This window comes from Hylaeus anthracinus, unplaced genomic scaffold (genome assembly GCF_026225885.1).
Source record: "Hylaeus anthracinus isolate JK02 unplaced genomic scaffold, UHH_iyHylAnth1.0_haploid 12000, whole genome shotgun sequence".
Lineage (NCBI taxonomy): Eukaryota > Metazoa > Arthropoda > Insecta > Hymenoptera > Colletidae > Hylaeus > Hylaeus anthracinus.
The window spans coordinates 9,010,070-9,029,279 of NW_026534347.1; the positions used below are offsets into that span (position 1 = coordinate 9,010,070).

The window sequence follows — 19,210 nt, forward strand, 5'->3', positions numbered from 1 at the left end:
GTCAAATGATCTCTTTGGTGGTTGAGTTAGACTGCAGAAGTTTAATTTATGCGTGTATGGCGATTGGAAACGCGGAGAAATGAAATATGCAAAAATTCAAAAATATATGAATGATCGAAAGTAAAACACTGTTTAGAAGACAAAAGATACTCGTATTTAAATCTTATGTGCTCTATGTCTGCAGAAATATGAATTTGCATACACATTTCTAGATTAGTAATTATTCTTTATGACCATTCACTGTAGTAAATAGCTGCACCTGATCTGGTCATTTATGATCTAGATCAGGGTTTCTCAATCTGGAGCCCGCCAACGTGTCGATGGGGGTCAGTGAGCTCTCTGAAGAAGGAGAATCATTATACCGTGAAGTAAGAAAGCTGCTGTGCGTAATAATTCATTTCTATTAATAGAGCCATACCATACAGACCACTAAACAATTTGACATTTCTTTATGAACTCAATATAAAATATAACAATATGATTTTAAGTAAATTCCAAGCAGACATATTTGAGTTCCCCATTTTGTAGTATATTTATCTCTATGTACTGTTTCAGCAAACACTGTGGCAAAAATCAAATCATAAATATATATTTATATAAATAAAAAGAAGTTAATTCTATTCTAGCAAGTCTGCCAACAATTTTTTAATTCTCTAAGAGTATAGATAGATTCATTTTGAGAAACCCTGGTCTAAATAAATGCTACATCAAAATTCATGAAAATATTTTATACTAAATAAGGAATATACATATATATGCAAACGCATACTACAGGTTGTTTCAAATGACACCATTGTTATTATATGCAGAAATGTTTATAAGAGTCAATCTTTCCAAAATCGAGTTTCAAGGCAACGGTTGCCGATCCAGAATCGACAGACGGAGAATTAGGCGAGTTCATCGATTTTTCCGACGCATTCTGTCCAAGACAACGTCTTGCTACAAGCAAGGAACATCATCGCGGCATTGAATTCCGGGCCAATACGAGCGCCCCCCTCATCAACCTCAATTAAACTCCACCGTCTCGCATTTATGCTCACTTCGCACCCGAGGCGCACCGAGTGTTGCTGGTGTTAAGTCACTATGTATTATTGCTCGAGCCAGTTCGTCTCAAGGAGGTTGCTCTCCAGACTTGGAACTATCAAAGGAATCCTTGTTTTCTCGTCTGTTTGTGATCGCGGAAAACTTTCTACGAACAATAGCCCGTTTCTCGCGCCGGAAATGTTTTCGCAGCAGTATTTAGATGGAGCACGTAATCGAGACGGAGTTTGTTACGATAGGAAATCGACCGTTTTATTAACAACAGTTTCTAGGATCTCAAGACTGTAGAATTACATTTGGAAAACTTGGGGCTGTATTTGGAAAAGTTACAGCCTTTTGTAGAAACACTGTATAAGGAGTACAATTAAAAATTTTAAACAGAAGTGTTATTGATTATAGCGTTCTGAAATTTTGGATTTCAGTCGTTTTGTAACTTGCAATTATTACAAGTAAATAATTCGTTTGAATTCTTCAAGCAAAAATCGTACAAGAATATAATAACTTATAAAAATTGAAAATTTCTTTCTAGGTTTCAATGTTCTGAAGAAAACTACACATGGAATAAAATAATATTGAGTATGATTAATATATTATTGAAACAAATCTAAATTTAAAAAAGGAATTCCAAGTTTGTGTCCCCCTAAAAATCAAATTTTAATTTTTATCCAACGAATAACGGATCAAATGTTGTTCACCTTTCACTCTTTATTCGAAATTTAAATCTGGATAAGAATACGTTACCCTTCTCTGCCCTCGCATAAGCCTTTCGATCCGAGTTTACTTTTTAATTAATTACCGATGCTGAACACACTTTCTTTACACGTTTCCAGTACGCGGTCCAGTGAGCAACGATTGCTCGCTCAGCGTGCAATAGAAAGTCCATGTTTACATTTCGTAAATCATACAGTAATTACAGTAATATCGCACTATTGTATCGCTTATAATCCGATTTTTCAACAATTCGTAGAATTTCACTCGTTTGGCGTGTGTTTCGCTATCTAAGAGTGCCTCTGTAGGTTTCGGTCATTTGATTCTCAATACTGGGAACAAAGGCGGTACCCGCTGCATTACGGATCTTCTGCGAATCGAGTAATGTTTCCGAGGCTTCTTCTTTTTATTCGACGGAAGAGAAACGAAGCCGTAGAATGTTTCGTTTTTTTTTCCTCAGGTAAACAATAAATGTATAAGTATTGATATTATTGCTTCCATTCACATACGTTTATACAGGGTGCCTCTAAGGATTCAGAGATTACAAAGAGATACTGAGACTCTGACTCTGAGTTTCTAAGACTCTGACTCTGAGATTATGAGACTCTGAGATTTGAGACTACGAGACTCTGAGATCCTGAGATTTTGAGACTCTGAAACTCTGAAATTTTGAGACTCTGAGATTCTGAGATTTTGAGATCTGTCTGGAGATATAGTGAATGAAAAAAATTTTCCAAATACGAACTTTTTTATATATTTAATATGTCCACGTGCTATATGTGTCACAATAGAATATTTATCTTCGACATGCTTCCAAGTTTCTATATATTAAATATCCGTTTGTTTTGATATTAAAATACGACTCTGATGGATTTGTTCACTTTGCCTATGGTCAAGTATAAAATATGGCTCCAGCACTAAGTGCAAGTAATTTGTATATATTAAATATCCGTTTGTTTTGATATTAGAATACGACTCTGACGGGTTTGTTCAATTTACCCGTGGCCAAGTATAAAATATGACTCCAGCAGTAAGTACAAGTAATAGTCATGAAACGAAAGACCCACCAAGAAACACGTCGCGAACGACTGGTCGAGCAGGCCAGCTCTAAGGCGACGTCACGATGGTCCTTTTTGCTTCGTCGGATAACGACGCTTAGACGCTTACAATCAGCCGCCATTAAGAGGAGGCTAAGATCCTTTCCTGTTAGTGACCCTCGAAGTGTGACCATGCTCCTTGAGACTCGTATGATTCAAATTTCACGCCGGACATGACGGTGAATATCTCCGTTCGGATTATGCATCGGTAAGACCGGTGCCGTTGAACTTCAATACTCGATCGTAAAAAGGTTGATCCCCGGTTCGAGGGCTGATTCAAAACCTTCCGTCGCGATGAATGCGTGCGCGCGGGTCTTTGAACTTGCTCATCGACAGCGACGGGACTCGATTTCGAGCGTGCATTTCTTTCCACGGGCAGCTCGCGATTCGAAAGAAGCGTCGCGTCGTTTTCTCACGTATCGAGCGCGCGAGAGTAAAGCAGATGAGAACCGACGGAACGATCGACGCTCGAAAACCGCAAAATGTCTTTTACGGAAGATTGAATATCGACGACGTAAGTAAAAGCAAGCGGCGGGAGAGAAAAGATCTGTGTGCTGAGGTGGGATTGGCTCGCCACGTTACGATGGGCAAAATTGAATACAAGCGTGTAACGAATAAGAGATAAACTTTTGACGAATTGGAGAAACAAATATTAGAATTAAATATATACATTCGATAATAGATTGTAAATAAAGTAAGTGTACAAATGGGAGCATGCAAATGAACTAGACTTATGTATTACTCTTTTAATGAAAATTCAAGTTTGAATTATATTTACGTTAACGATACAGTAAATATCTCTGAATAACAATTCCATTAGCATATGCAACATACAGGCTGTCTATAATTGATATTTTAAATAAATAATAATAAAATATAATAATAAAATATAATAATGAAATAAAATCATATAAATAATCATCATGGCATCTCTAATAAATATTCAAACAGTTCTTTCGCATAACCAAACCAATAAAATTTCGTGCTGGAACGTTTATTTTCTAGTGCTACTAGCAATTTAAAAATCATATCGCGTTTCCAGAAACCATTATAATAAATTAACCAGCTATTCTGGCTTGGTGTATACGCATGTGGTTAAACTTGCGTGCTCGAAGGTTTCCAACGAAATGACTGTTCTGCCGTAAACGGGTACAGAAGTTTTTCATCGACCAAGAAGGTCGGTTTTTTTTTTGTTTCGAACAGACATCGGTTGACGCGTCCTTTAATAATACGACGTCAAAACTGGATACCATAGTATGTTAAATAGGATTTACTTGGAAATCGGTTGAAACCGGGCGAAACTGGCAATTAGGTCATTCTCCGTAACAGATACCCTTTCGTGTCCGTTCTTGGATGCTGAGAACATTATTTCTTATTTTTTGATACGAGTCTGTCTGTTCTGAATGCAAATATAATGAGACTGGAAAAGTAAAATAAAAATAAAATATAATGCAGATTGATTTCACGACTGGTTTATGATCGAATATAATTGCAATATTAATATACCAATCTTAAGAAGTAATGAATAGAAGGAAGACACGGAGTTGGTATTATAATTACTAGACTAGTTATTTATATTTTGTACATTTATGGATTTGTTCCCATCCTCATCTATTTTTCTATGTTCACATTTGTCGTGAATATATAAATATATGACGTCTAATAATTACTAATGTTAAATTAAGAATTGTACTTTTCACGTCATTCAATTTCTTTGTTGAATAATTTTAAATTCAAGATTAAAAATGTCATATTCTTCAATTTTGTTCTCAACGAAGAACGTACACTCTTCCCTTGATCTATAAACGAGGATGCAGGAAGAATTATTTCATTTTTTTTTTAGGTATACTATAGAATACTGCTCTCGCAACGTAGAAGTTAATGCTATCGTAACTCCTACGTCGTTGCGGCAGTCAGGTCGTTCGGAGATTCCTCCACAGAATGAAAAGCTACGTGAATGGAGGAGAGGTAGTCACCGTTAAACCCTCCCAGCAGGATGCATCTTTCGCTTGCAAGGTAAACGGACTGCATTTTACTCGGAATTCCACCACCACGTTGCCAGATTTTCGTTTTCGATGCACAAAGTATATTACCAGGGTCTCGTGGATACGTTCAGAAATTATTGCGAAGTATTCTTTCGAAAGTCGCAAAAGTGTAACATAGTATTTTGTATTCGATTTACGTAATGATCCCGAGTAATGGAATTTCGCACGTAAATAGCATGCGTTATTCTGCATCGTTATTAAAGGAAAATACACACCTGAGTAGGTAAAAGTTAGGTCACAGTTTTGGAATTCTTTTAAGAAGACTATTTCAGTCTATTGTTTTTCACTTTGCATCTTTTAAGAATACAGACTTTAAGGAAAATGGACCACAAATTGTTCGTGAAAAACTTATGAAAATTAATAGGTTTAGAGTTTTGATGTGCACCATTTTAAAATAGAATATTGCAGAGTGTATCAATCGTAATTTAAATTGTGTACTCGCGAGAGATAAATTTCGTTAAATAATCGCAGAAACATTAGAGTGACCACTATGAACTCGACACAATAAATTGCACAACAGCGAGCCAACTGTTCATGGAAACATTTATTGCGTGCATGCCCGAAATGGTACCAAGTACCAAGATGTACACACGAGGCACCTCGTGGACACATCATGAACGGATCATTCAGCGAAGTCGGAATAATCGTGGAATGTCGGTGGAGTACAATTGGCTTTTTGTGCGCGCTTAGATTCGGCGGGTGTATCATTTCATTAGCCCATTAAACAATTACGGTTAAGCCCGGTACACTCAGGCTCGTGTCTACAACCAGCTGTGAATGCGTTCCTTGTAATTGAACTACGTTACTTCGGTCTCTTTCTCGGTTTACCAGACACGTGGGTCCGCAGAGCCTCACATATAGATTGATAGCCGTGTTCCCACTGATTCGGAACAGCCGCTTCACGCTTCTCCCTAATTAACACGTTACTTTTATTAGTGCCGGAGTACGGGACCAGCTAGCCTCAGATTCTCTCTATATCTCTATTCATTCTACCTTTTCACATGTTACTAGTAGACTTCAAGAAGTATCTCGTAATAGATTCCATAGATACAGCGAGCATGGAATTGCTATGTAATTATCGAGGAAGTCGAGTAGTCTTATATTTTCTCTACTCATTGTATTTTTTCGCATCTCTCCGATAGATTTCACCAGGTATCTCGAAATATTACGTTGGGGCTTACGAAAGATTCATATCCTAACTTTCAATTGAGAAGATATCGCTCTTGTTATTTGTTGAGGATTCTATTCCATAATATCCCATAAAATATCATTGTTAACAGTAATTTCCCCTTAATTTACTTTCCTATGGAAAATCATCAGCCTTGAATTTTCCAGGGTTGAATTCTTCTCCGAATACAAATTTTATGTTTTCAACAACTTCCACCGTCATTTTCACAAGTTTATACTCGCATAAAAAAATCACACGAACATCCTCACAATACTGAGGTTCTAACGATTCTATTCCAAATGTTTCCACTATTTTTTATGCGCACGTCTTACAGTATATTTTCTCCTTTTTGATATTATTACAAAACAATGAACAATAGAATAGAGTAAAACGGACGAATCCGAGTATTTCAAACATGCGAAAAACGACATTTCATATGCACCAACCTAATAAATACCTTTGCAAAGAGCATGGAATCGTTATCGAAGAAGTACTTCTAATGTTGTGAACATTCTTAACGACACAAGTCAGTACCCTCGTGTTTGCGACCGTGTATTTGTTATGGAATCGTCACGACGATCGTACCCAGCGGAAATTGAGTTTGCTCGGCACGAAGTAACATAGAGAAATAAGTATATCGTTAGAACGCGAGACAATGTACCAAGTAAAGCGTGGTCGATGCACGAGGTGAATGCATTGTCGCTCGACCCTGATTGCTTCTGCTGCCGTCGCTGCACCAGCAGAGATAGCTCAATTGTTGAACAATCCAATGCTACTAAAGTTCATTCACGGTGCGTCAAGAGCGTCACCGTTTTTAAGAAACGTGACTTAAGACCTTTGTATCGGCGTAAATTAATGTAACTCGACTGTAATAATTGTTTTAATGAAACACAAATTGCGGTTAAAAGAATAACTGGTTGTACAAAGAATTACATGGAGATAATTTAACTCGAGATTAGTTCTTGAAATATTCAGAGATTTTTAGGGAAACGGTGAGACGTTACGGGAAAGAAAATTGACACGCGCATACCACAGATACCCAACAAAGAGACAAACGTTACGATGGTCAAATCACTTGGAAACATCATCGCGCAAGATGATTCGCGAGGTGATGCGTCATCGGTTGCGATCTTCGTCATCGACATCGGTTCAAGTGGTGTTGACCCGGGGCTCGTTCCCTTGCATCCATGCGACTCGTTACGAATTCGTGGGAACGCCATGACAATCCCATACTAATTTTCTATACGACGCACAGTGGGATCGAATTAGACAAACGCGATTGAAATTGAATTTTTCTTAGTTATCGGAATTTAATCGAATCCGTGTTCAATATGACGAGCATTAAGAGGATTTCTTAGGGGTGTATAACATGGAGGGGTGTGGTAAAAAGTTGCATTTGCAGTAAATAATTAGGGAGTTTAGAATGAGGTTTAAAATTTAATTGAAGTTAAAACAAAGCTTTACTTTAAATATTTTTGGAACATTTAGAAACCTTCTTCAACCTACTGGAACATAAAAGTGCAAGGGGTTGTTGCAGTGATACAGGTGTCGAATCGATTATATTATTTTTTTGTTGGATATAATCTATTGCAAATAAAATATTTCCATGACCTATTCTGTAACAATATAACTGACCCAACGTAGTGATCTAATTGTATAAAAATATTTGTCAAACTGACTTGGAAAGCATTGCAGCTTCTTAGTAATTTTCCCTTCATTTCCAATAACTCACACCCTTTGACAATTTAATAATTTTTCAGTAACCTTATGTTTCTCTCAACGCGTCACCAGCTTTTTCAATTCTTTCCCACTGTGCGACGCTTGCGTTCGCGCAGAACGTTCGGTAGAATAATTACACTCCAAAGATACGCGTTAAAAAGTTCTACGCAAACGAGTTTAACAAGTTCGAGGCGCGAGGGGAGCCCCGAGGGAAACAGATTTCATCTCGTGCAGCTTGGAACGTGAATTTATAATGTTCTTAAACGTTTCTAACGCAGTGAAAGGATACCGAGCGCGTGCATAAGAAATCAGGCGAATAATCGTTAATTAAAATAACATTCCATCGAGCGCTCAAGTGGTGATAACAAACCCTCGATTGGCAGTGGCTTCTCTATAGCGACAGTTTAACTAGCAATCGACGATCATTCGATAATTCAACCGTCATCGATCTCACGAAGATCGAAAGAAAAGATCGCCGAACCTGCTCCAATTCTCCATGCTTGTCGAAACGAAACAACCCTCGCATTTACGTATTCGGTTGTTATTCTTCTACTTTTTCATCCTTTTTATTGATTCATTTTATATTTTTCAGAAAATATTGGCACCATTATAAAAGCTGAGGAGTATTCGGATACCGTACAACTTTTTATTCATGTTTGTCAGTTTTGTTACGATTTCAGGCTTATCCTTTTCGTTTGTTGACGATTCGGGTTTAATCACGCCCATACAGTCCAAATAATTAACGAGATCTTGGAATTTATTTTCCAAATCCTGAATCTTATTTTATAATCATTATAAATGATATTTGTTTGAAATGAACATATCGTTTGAATCTAGAAACTTGGAGTCGTGCTCTGTTCCGTGTTGTTCGTTTTCGGGTAGCTTTCCATTGGACGCAGAAACACGAATCGTAGCCGCCGTCGATCGTCGTAGATCAGTAACATATTTCTGGTTCGCGATCCACGATCGTTACATACCCACCGCGAAATTGTAGCGTTCGATTCGAGTCTCGACTTCATGGTCGGCTGGCTACCGCTCCTCTATGTCTTTCCTCGGCATTACTGAAGAGAGAAAAGAGAGGAGACGTTGCGTCAAGAACGCGAGGGAACGCGTTCTTGCCTCTTCCGCAGGTTGCTGCGGCTTTTTCAACCGGCCGATACTCCGTCGAAGAATTCAATGAAGAATCGGCGAATGATCTTTGATTCCGCCGTTTCCCTCCCATATTTGGTACCTCGCTTTTATAAGATCTCAATGCTGCTCTTTCTTCCAGCAATATTCTGCCGATCGATCGACATAAACCGCGCGTCATCGAGGCCAGAGATCGATCGAGAGATAATTCGTCGCGTGCACGAGGGCCTCTTCTAGTAATAAGCTGTTCGATTGTACATTTATTTGAGAGAATTTAGATAACGGGAATATTTGGAGTAGATTGCAAGGTTTTATCTAAAAATACACATACATGTACTAAGTAATGCAAATCTGAACGGGGAAATGAAGCCAGAATAATTAAAATAACACATTCATATTCTAGTGCACACATTTGTTATTCAGATTTTCATATGTCTATCTTAAAATGAATTTATTTAACGCGAGATGTGACTCGATCTCCCTTCATGAATGTTATAATAAATGTTTCACGAATTAAAATAATATTACGTTGTTTACAATATAATTGACCGTTTGTATTTGTTCCTTTTTTTTATTAAATATAGTCATGCGTGTTAAGCCATACTTGTATATTGACAATTATTTACAAAAAATTTAATTCATTCATGAGTATATTTGGAAAAATGGAAACAAATACATTAAAATATATATACATACAATTTAAAGTTATATAAAGTTCATACAACAACTAAAAAATAAACAACTTTTGATCCATTCAACAAAAATCACAATTTAGGCTATAAATTGAAATTATCGAGACTCGCGCGTTCCATGAATGTCCGCGTGATGAATAAGTCGCTGCAAGGTATTCGTAATCACGTTAGTTATCTATTACTCGAATGCAATTTAAGTTATCTTTGACAAGCGTCTGCTCCAGTTAATAAACAGTTCGATACAAGCGCGAAAAATCGTCCAATCGCGAGATAATCGTCAGCGATCCGTTATCCGAACGAAATAAAATATCAAACACCGTGTAGACACGAGGAATAATAGTGTCATCGTCAATTTCAAATCTAATCATGCGCTACGTAAGCGTGCTCGCGGCACATTATTCATCCGCGTTCGCTGGATTGAGAATCAATTCTTAATTAAGCATAGCGTAGTCACTGGTCATGCGCGAATAGATTGTGTCGCAGTAATAAAGACTGACACGAGAAAGCACCTGATGGCGTGTTTGATGAATTCAACAAAAGTTCCAACGAGATGCGTTGTACCATTGGCCTCATTCTTGCCCGAGCGCTCTGGGTGAACCGATCTTATTAAGGCCTAATTAGCCATTTAACAAGATATATTTAACTCACCGTGTACACAGCAGCCATGTGACCAAAAACGAAGGAATCTGTGGTCCAAACAATTGAATTGTTCCAACATTTGTTATAATTTAGATAAAAATGAAGCACAGATTTGCCTTATACAGAGATGAGATAAATTCTAATTAAAGATCTCCAGTGAAAAATAAATAACAAAGCTCAATGTTGCTCCAAAAATTTTGTCATTTATTCTGCTCCATTCTAGCCTTATATGCTATTCAGAATTCAGAATCGTTACTCCAATTTTATTTTCACGACCTAAAGGGAAAGAGTCACGCCCATGTGACTCTATCACCGGCTTTTCATTTGCTTATCTCCAAGGTAATAGTGTCTGCTTATTGTTTCGACGAGATAACGAGTTCCTTGTCTTTAATTTGATAAGGTGACTTAAGATGAAACGTACATGTGAGGTGTACGATTAGAGCCCACACCGAGGTGTGTTTGTGTTTTGCTTTTGCGAGAAAAACACGAACATGTAAAAACTTCCTCGAATAAACATCATTTCCCCATGGGAGAAAGATAACATTTTAACTAAACACGACGTTCAAATTTTATTCGAAATTAATCGAAATACTTGCACTTAAAAATTTATATTAAAATATCGACTTTTCTTGGAGACATAAAATTCATATTTATTATCGAACTCAAACATCAAAACATGAATGTTATTTACTAATTTACTGTAGATTACTGAAAAATTGACTCCATTTGGATAACGTGAATCGTTCTTTAAATCATTAATATCATTATTATCGCAGATAATTGATTCCAGATTTCGACATTCATTGTTCCGTGTCTGCAAATAAACACGTATTTCATAAAACATAATCTACTTTTATCCTATAGACTCTCTCGGTTGAAAAAGATAAATTGATTGCAAAAACGCAAACAAATAGGAACTCATTATCATAACAAACTGCAACAGTGACTCGAATGTTCGTTCAAACACAATCTTCAAATTGATAAACTATAAATGACGATTATTTGCCAACGACAAATAACGATCACGTGCGGTTGCAATAATACGCGCAACTGTTTCGAGTGCAAGCGTTCGACGCTCTTCGATTAAACACAGGACGTCACATATGTTTAATATTAAAAAATAACAAATTTTACGTGAAATCTGGTATAATTCGACTAATGGAAACGTAAACAACAAACTCACCTCTTTCTTCGATGACGTCTGCGTTAAGGACGTACACCAACGTGAAGAGCACGCAAACCCTAAGAATGTTGGCTGGTCCCATCTTTTATCCAGGGCCTTTCAATCCAGGAAGAATTCCTCTGGCACCCTCACAATAAAGATCGACGCATATCCACTACACTAGCACCGCACACTGTATAAATACCGCACTGAATTTCACTCCGAATTTTTATACGCCCTTCGAAGCATGCAACGACGACAACAACGGAAACGGTACCAAGTTTCACATCGAGGAACGTCCACCGACTCGCACCACGTTCCCTTATCGCGATCGTGCGGTTAAAATTTCACCGGTATCACCCCGACAGGTCTTTGTGTCAATCCACTCGCGAAGAGTCAAAGTCTACATCGTATTACACTATACCTTCAGTACCGCGAATTCTTCGGTGTCAAACAGCGATCGCGGATAATCAGAACGCGAATTCACGGCGGGCACACCGTGTTGACTCCGATTTCACTGTGATTCGTATAGTAGCGATGCCGGTATCGCGATCTTTCGTTTAATTCCGCGATATAGGCACCGAGATTGCGTTGATTTTAACTCGTTAACACTCACTCGCGATTTTATATATCACGACAACGATCGATCGATCGAGAGAATCGACGTTCGCGAACGTGAAACTTGAACGTAAACGAAAGAAGGCGATTGATCGACCACCTTCACAGGCGTCTCTCGTGGACAGCCTTACTCCCACGCTGGCCGAGTCAAGAATACGCGCGCCTTGTCAAAGACTAGTCGTGATTCCGTTCGAAGGCGACAGGTGGCGGTCGGAGTGGGCCCGACACGAACCCTCACGAGTGCCACCGACGATTCACGAAGTTATTTCAAAGAAAGTGCCCCGGGAAACCAAGAAACATTTTTTTTTTTTTTTTTTTTTTTTTGGGATACGTAATAATTAAAATTCCGATTAAAAATCGGAAGGATGTTTATCAGTCATGGCCTCGAGGTTTCTAGGAACTATGATAGCAAGAATGTGTTTATATTTCTACGAACATCTACCATCGTGAAATGTACAGTTGGATAAATTTTATAAAATAATTTAAGCATAATCTATCTATAGCAAACGATTTCGAAATGTAAACGATAGCGAAATGAACAGTTGGATAAATTTTATAAAATAATATAAGTATAATCTATCTATAGAAAACGATTTCAAAGGGTGTTTCAATACAAAATTCAAATCATTAGTATTATTATCGTGACTATAAATGTATAGTTGGATAAATTTTATAAAATAGTATTAGCATAATCTATCTATAGCAAACGATTTTAAAGGGTGTTTCAATACAAAATTCAAATCATTAGTATTATTATTATCGTGACTATAAATGTATAGTAGGATAAATTTTATAAAATAGTATTAGCATAATCTATCTATAGCAAACGTTTTCAAAGGGTGTTTTAATACAAAATTCAAATAGTACCATTATTATCGTGACTATAAATTGAACTATGTTAGTAACGCCTGTTATTTTGTGTCCCCGAATAAATATAATCTATGTTTATTCTATAGCCTTGAATTCTCTCAGTTCGGAAAGATAATTCAATCGCAACAAACGCCAACGAATGGAGACAGACTATTATAACAAATTGCTACAGTGACTCGAATGATAATCTAAACATTGATAAACTATAAATGACGATTATTTGATCGTCACGAACAACAATCACGCGCGTTTGGAATAATGCGCGCAACTGTGCCGGTCAGATTGGGCCTAGCGGGCCCCGACACGAGCCTTCACGAACCTCGCCGACGATTCACGAAGCTGTTCCGAAGAAAGTGTCCCGCGGACGAATAAAACATCTTTTTTTTCTGTATCTGACTGAAAATCGGAAGGACGATTACAGAGTATATATCCTCGACATTTCTAAGAATTATGATCAAGGAATTACTTGTGCATTTTCGAGAACACCTTTTATATAGTACTTCTACTCGGTAACGTTGCGTTTGAAAACCGCGAAATGACTTGAAATTGTAGAAAAAGTTGTATATGGTCGATTGAGATTCAAACGCATCGTTTAAACGGTCATTGTCCAGCCAAGCAGGTAAGACATGTAGGCATATACGGCCCTGTCGATTCCTTGAAGACAGTAGTCGTTTCATCGTCGCAAAAATCGCCGTGAGACTGGTTTCTCGTCGTCATGGCACGCACCTAGAGTACGTGCGTACGTGCAACTGGCTTTCTCGAAGGAAACTCGAGACGGACGGAGCTGTAAACAGCGGCGAAACAGGGAAACACGCATAACGTAATAAAAATTGATATAACACGCAATACATCTTCAGAGTAAAATTACAATCTACGTGTGGTTTCTATTTAAGTTACTTAAACTCATTTTTTGTTTGATTTAATACTGACATGTTTTTTAATTTTTTGGTTTGAAATCGTTACTGGAATATTTACATTTATTTGTATACCTGTTTAAGCCTCGAAAAATGAACGAATGAAATTAAAATACAAAATACAAACAATTGGCGCTAGAAAAATGGATAATTAAAATGTAATCGATAAGACAAAATAATAAACATTTTTTGTTGGCATTCTACACCTTATGATAGTTTTATTTCAACGTTTAAAATTTCAATGCGTCTACTTTCAAGAAAGATACAGATCGAACATTTGATTATCGGACATTTTTAGGCGGTCATTAGTGCCACTTTACTGTTAAACGTTTGGTAGCACTGTGGTCAAACAATCTTTTACTGAGGAGACATGTGACGCGACGTGTTCGGTAACAAGTGAATCTTTTAGATAACTTCGGGATTATTTTTTACAACCATAGTAGGCGTAGACTTGGTCGTTTAAACGGCAACTTTAAGTTGTCATCCAGCAGACTTGTAGATAATATCGATTTTTAATCGAATGACCGATTTAAAAAAAACGCGTACCCGTTTAATTGTGTGTGTTTTTGGATCGAGTGTAGAAGAGATGTTTTTTCGCACTTCGTCGATGTTAGAAGAAAGACTGAGACTGTAAATTCAAGGGAATTTTTATTCATGCGATATGTCTCGATTGGTGAGTACAAATAATATATCTTCATTCTTGTCGTAGCAAGTTTTTGTCAAAGACCATGCTACATAACCACTGTAGGTTGGCGTCATACAGAGACGAGCAAAATTCTTTCCTAGATGAAAGTGTCGAATAACCAGTAAAAGGAAAATAATTGTTTACTCATTGCTCTTTTGGTAGAACATAAAATTTGACGATGCAAATTAATCCTATAATTCGAATTGCATGATGAAATTATTCATAGTAAACCAATAAAAATTGAACCAGTCGGAGAAACACAAATAAACAGCTACTTGTTAGTTTTATTCCTTATCTACTATGGCAAATTGATATATTAATGTCAAATTTATGACATTGATATTGAAAATGAAATTGCTTAATTAAAAGAATTTTAATTTTGACGGTGTCTCATTATTTTCTTTATAATTGTTAATAAGATCTGACTTCTGAAAAATGTACGCGAATGTTTTCGTGGCAAATTTCTTTTACCGTACACTTTTTTTCGTTTTAAATCATTATACCAGATCTTTCGGACGCGGTGGATCCCAGATGGGATCCAGGATCCACGAAGTGCGCTTTCTTTGGGCAGTTTTTTCTTTCCAGGAAGAAACCCAAACGAATATGTTTGCTGTCGAAGCCATGCGACACCAGCAGTTGGGTATATGTATTTGAAAAAATTGTGTACGTTCTACTCGCCAACGGAAGAAATCTTTCATTAATTCTTCCTTTATATCATGTCAATGTGAACGTAACAAGAGTTTTATGAACTTAGGTGAGAAGTTATTTTGTAAATACTGAAAACCAAATGTAATTCTTTTTGAAAGTTTTGAAAGAGAAAAATTTTGTCTCTTATATCTCATAATGTGGACTACATTACACCCTGTGCTCTTATTTAATAGAAATTAATTAACTGAAGAGGATAGTAATGTATAGAAACAAAAAAAAATTTAACTACACCGTGATTTCACACTTCGATAAAAAAAAAAAAATAAAACATGACAGTTTAATACAATCTATCGTTTTTTTTTTTTACTCATGCCATTATGATTGGTACCTTTTGATAATATAAACAACGATTAATTTTTCCAAGTCCAAGATTTGCATTCTAAATATGATACAAATTATTAAATATAAAATGAAGTTAAAAATAATATACTACACAATGGAAAGCATATTCGTCTTAATCTCAATTTTTACACAACGAAAACAAAATGTATTACTCAAGGATAAAGAAGGGGACGAAGTTCGCCACACACTTTGTTTCTCTTTTTACATTCGTTTATTATAAATAACAAGATGTATATTCGGTGCGCACGTGTTGTTTAACCTGTATATTCATATATATACTCAAGCTCCGTCTAAGTTTATTTCGCTTACTGTACTATACCTTGTTTACTTTGACTTGTCAATAATATATTTCCGCTACAATCTATTTGACGTTACTGCGTGAGGAGATTTTGGAAATCTGCTTCCGAGGCAAAAACTCCACGTAGCACCTCAAAGAAAAAAATCGTTATCCTCCCGCGAGATTGTAGTGGCATCTGATACCGATTTTAGTGATCGATCGTGTGCAAATGAATTCTTAAACCCTTCGTAACCAACAACGACGTCAAGATCTCGCACCCCGTTCGAGCGTTATATAGACATTCAATCACCGTTAGCATCTCAATTAAAGCGCGGACACGGTTCGAACGCGTGTCGATAATTTGCAAATTTTCTTTTTCGCAACAACCAACAACGAATCTATATATATAATTCGTAAATTAGCATTAATGATATGCGTCACCCTGCAAAAATCTTCAATGAAAGATTCGAGATCACGATTAGATCGTACAACGGTTATACAATATACATATACCGTGTTTATCACACTTCGCCACGATATGTTTCAATCAAATACAATTAATGGGATAAACGTGCTGGATTTGAAATTCGTGGATCTAATCCGTTCTTGAATGTTTCTATAATGCAGTTCCAAGAGCGACCGTGGAAACGAAGGGGTTAAATGGTAGTGTGTGTCGGGTGGTCCTTAAAAGCTACATTACTCATATAGCGCTCGCGTTAGCAATGATTAATGCGTGCATCCCTTCAATCCTTCGGAATCGGGCCTCAAAGTTACTAATACTAAGCTGTCGACTACGTCTGTCTTCAATTCCGCCATTTGTCTAAATAACGCGCCATTAGGCATACATCTAGAATATATTCGTTCTTTTATAAACTCTCTTTTACATGAAACGATTAAACCTTCGTCCCCTCGATACGTCCTTCGACTTTAACTTTTGTCGTGTTTTCGCGCATCAACTTCCCCTTCGACCGGTTATTGTTATTATTGTTCTTGTTCATCCGTTGATCGAGCAAGGATATTCATCTCGCAACGTGCACAGTACACGCTATTAATGGTCGTAAATGCCGTACCACGTTGCCAAAAATTTTTTTCCGTGATGTGTAGCTTGAAATAAATTCAACGATAGTCTTATCGGAACGTTATCTCGATCGTTTTCCAAAATTTTTACAGGGATTTTGATACGATCACGAACTAAATTGGTTAGAATTCAAGATTAGGTTGACGACGAGCTTGGTAATAATTGTAATTCATTATTGTTGTAGCGTCAGCCTCGTCAGAGTGTTTCCATTCTTCTTTGACTTCAGACTATCATTTCTGAAATTCGATATTTAATTTCAACTACTTCAATTTGAACATCAAACTTTAATCATTCCTGAACTATCAGGTTTAATTTCAACACAATTTCTCTCGAATTGAAATTCAATTTTTCCATTCTCTATCTACTAAATACACGATATTTAATTTCAACTACTTCAATTTGAACATCAAACTTTAATCATTCCTGAACTGTCAGGTTTAATTTCAACACAATTTCTCTGGAATTGAAATTCAATTTTTCCATTCTCTATCATCTAAATACTGAAGGCGATTCAAAGCCTAAAATCGAACACATTTTAACGAAACATGTCTCCTTCTCATTCCACAACAATTCTGAATCCTAATAAACAAACAAAAGTGTCGTTCGTTCCGAGCAATGTGTGAGCAATTTTCATCGCGTGTTTCGTTGGAATGTCGTGGCGATTATTACCATGAATGTAGCGTATTGCACGCTTCGTTCAAAAGGGCGCGCGAAAATGGGGAAAATCCAGGACGCACGGGCATCGTATAGAAAACTAAAGGCGGTGAAACTTTCGAAAGCTACGTACGACATCATGTAGCAGGCACGTCTTATCATATCACGCTAAAGGCTTTAAAGAAGCCCGATAAATTAGTATTGAGGTACGGAACCAGATACTCCATTATATTTTTTTTTTATTTTCTTCAATTCTTTTTTTTTATTCCTTGCGTTCTTTATTCCTTTTAACGACTATCTACGTACCCGTCTCCCTACGTTACCCTCTCATAAGCATGCTCACGCACATTCGTTTCTCCTTTTTTCACTTCCCCCCTCCCCACGAGCTAGCACGCATGCATTCTCACATCTAAATTATTTCTAAACGCCTCGAAGTAAAGGAAAGGGTGCGAACGGTGCGCGAGCGCAAACAAATGAACCAGCTCTCCTTCCGTTTGCTGGGGTGGAAGAAACGTTTTCACGGGGATCGACCACGTTCGAGGACTGTAACGCGCGATATATCCTCGAACGAGTTCCCCGTTAACGCGAAGCACATTATCACACGTGCAGGCCTACGAGAAGTTTTCTTATCGAGAGAACACCGACGACCGCTCCTCGCGGTCGACTGCATTAGGCTCCTTTTATTTATTTATTTATTTATTTATTTATTTATTTATTTATTTATTTTTGTTGCATCCACCGGTTAAACTTCTGCGGATAACGAGCAAGCGAAGTCATCGAAGATACTTCGACGCGTCTAATGCCGATACCTACCTTTTGTCTCGCCGTTACGTCTACGTGCCTCGACGAGTATCCGTATCGATCCGCGAGGCTCGATTTACTCGCGACTTGTTGATGCTCGAGTATCTCGGCAGAACACGGAGTTGAGATACTTATTGAGAAGAATTTTTTGTCGGAAGACGCGAACGTCTTTCCACGAACATCGTGACCCCTAAAGTTGCACCTACTGTTCGTTATCTCGTTTCTCATATGAACACGGAAAGCATTAGTGCGCGCTTCTCTACGATACGGTGCCGCCAAACATTGTTCGTCTCCTCGGAACACGGTTCTCTCTCTTCGTAATCGTTACTCGTTTTTAGAATCCTCGATCGAATTCGTTCGATCCGCCAGGCCATGTGGTTTGGTATTATCCAAGAACAAATTCGTTTCGCGCGAATACGAGGCCGACGATCCTCGGACTCCCTTCCGTTCAGGTTCTAGGTACGTCACAGCATTCCCCCCTGTTTTTTTTCTTTGTGTTTTCTTTTTTGTGAAAAGTCGCGTTGCTTATGTAAAACCATGAATTTTCGTTGTCCCTGACGTTGCAAGAGAGTTACAACTGCGCGTACCGATGAATGCGATGTGGTTTGTCGTTGGATTTCCACGCGTCGAGGATAATTCGTTAACTGCACGCCCCCCACCCATCCCCTAAATCTCAAAATTTTGTTATTAAAACGTGTTGGTTTGTATGTTCGTTGAAACTTTAAAAAAATACGCTGTTCCGCTGAACGAAGCTTCCATAGATAACAACAGTAAAAATCGTCAAGTTACCGCAAAAAGGTTTACGTTTAGTTTTAAAAGTGAATTCGTGTCGTGAAAAAACTTTGTTCTTCCTTTTTTTTTTTT

At 37.5% G+C, this 19,210-nt stretch overlaps 1 protein-coding gene across 1 annotated transcript in view; it reads right to left on the reverse strand.

The window, feature by feature from the left end:
* LOC128890145 (epidermal growth factor receptor) overlaps positions 1–13,833 on the reverse strand; it is a 232,588-nt gene extending 218,755 nt beyond the window's left edge. The window contains exon 1 of the mRNA XM_054148382.1: positions 11,421–13,833. Coding sequence (XP_054004357.1) covers positions 11,421–11,502 — 82 coding nt within the window. The 5' untranslated portion in view covers positions 11,503–13,833. The remainder of the gene's footprint in view (positions 1–11,420) is intronic.
* Between the last annotated feature and the right edge of the window lie 5,377 nt (positions 13,834–19,210).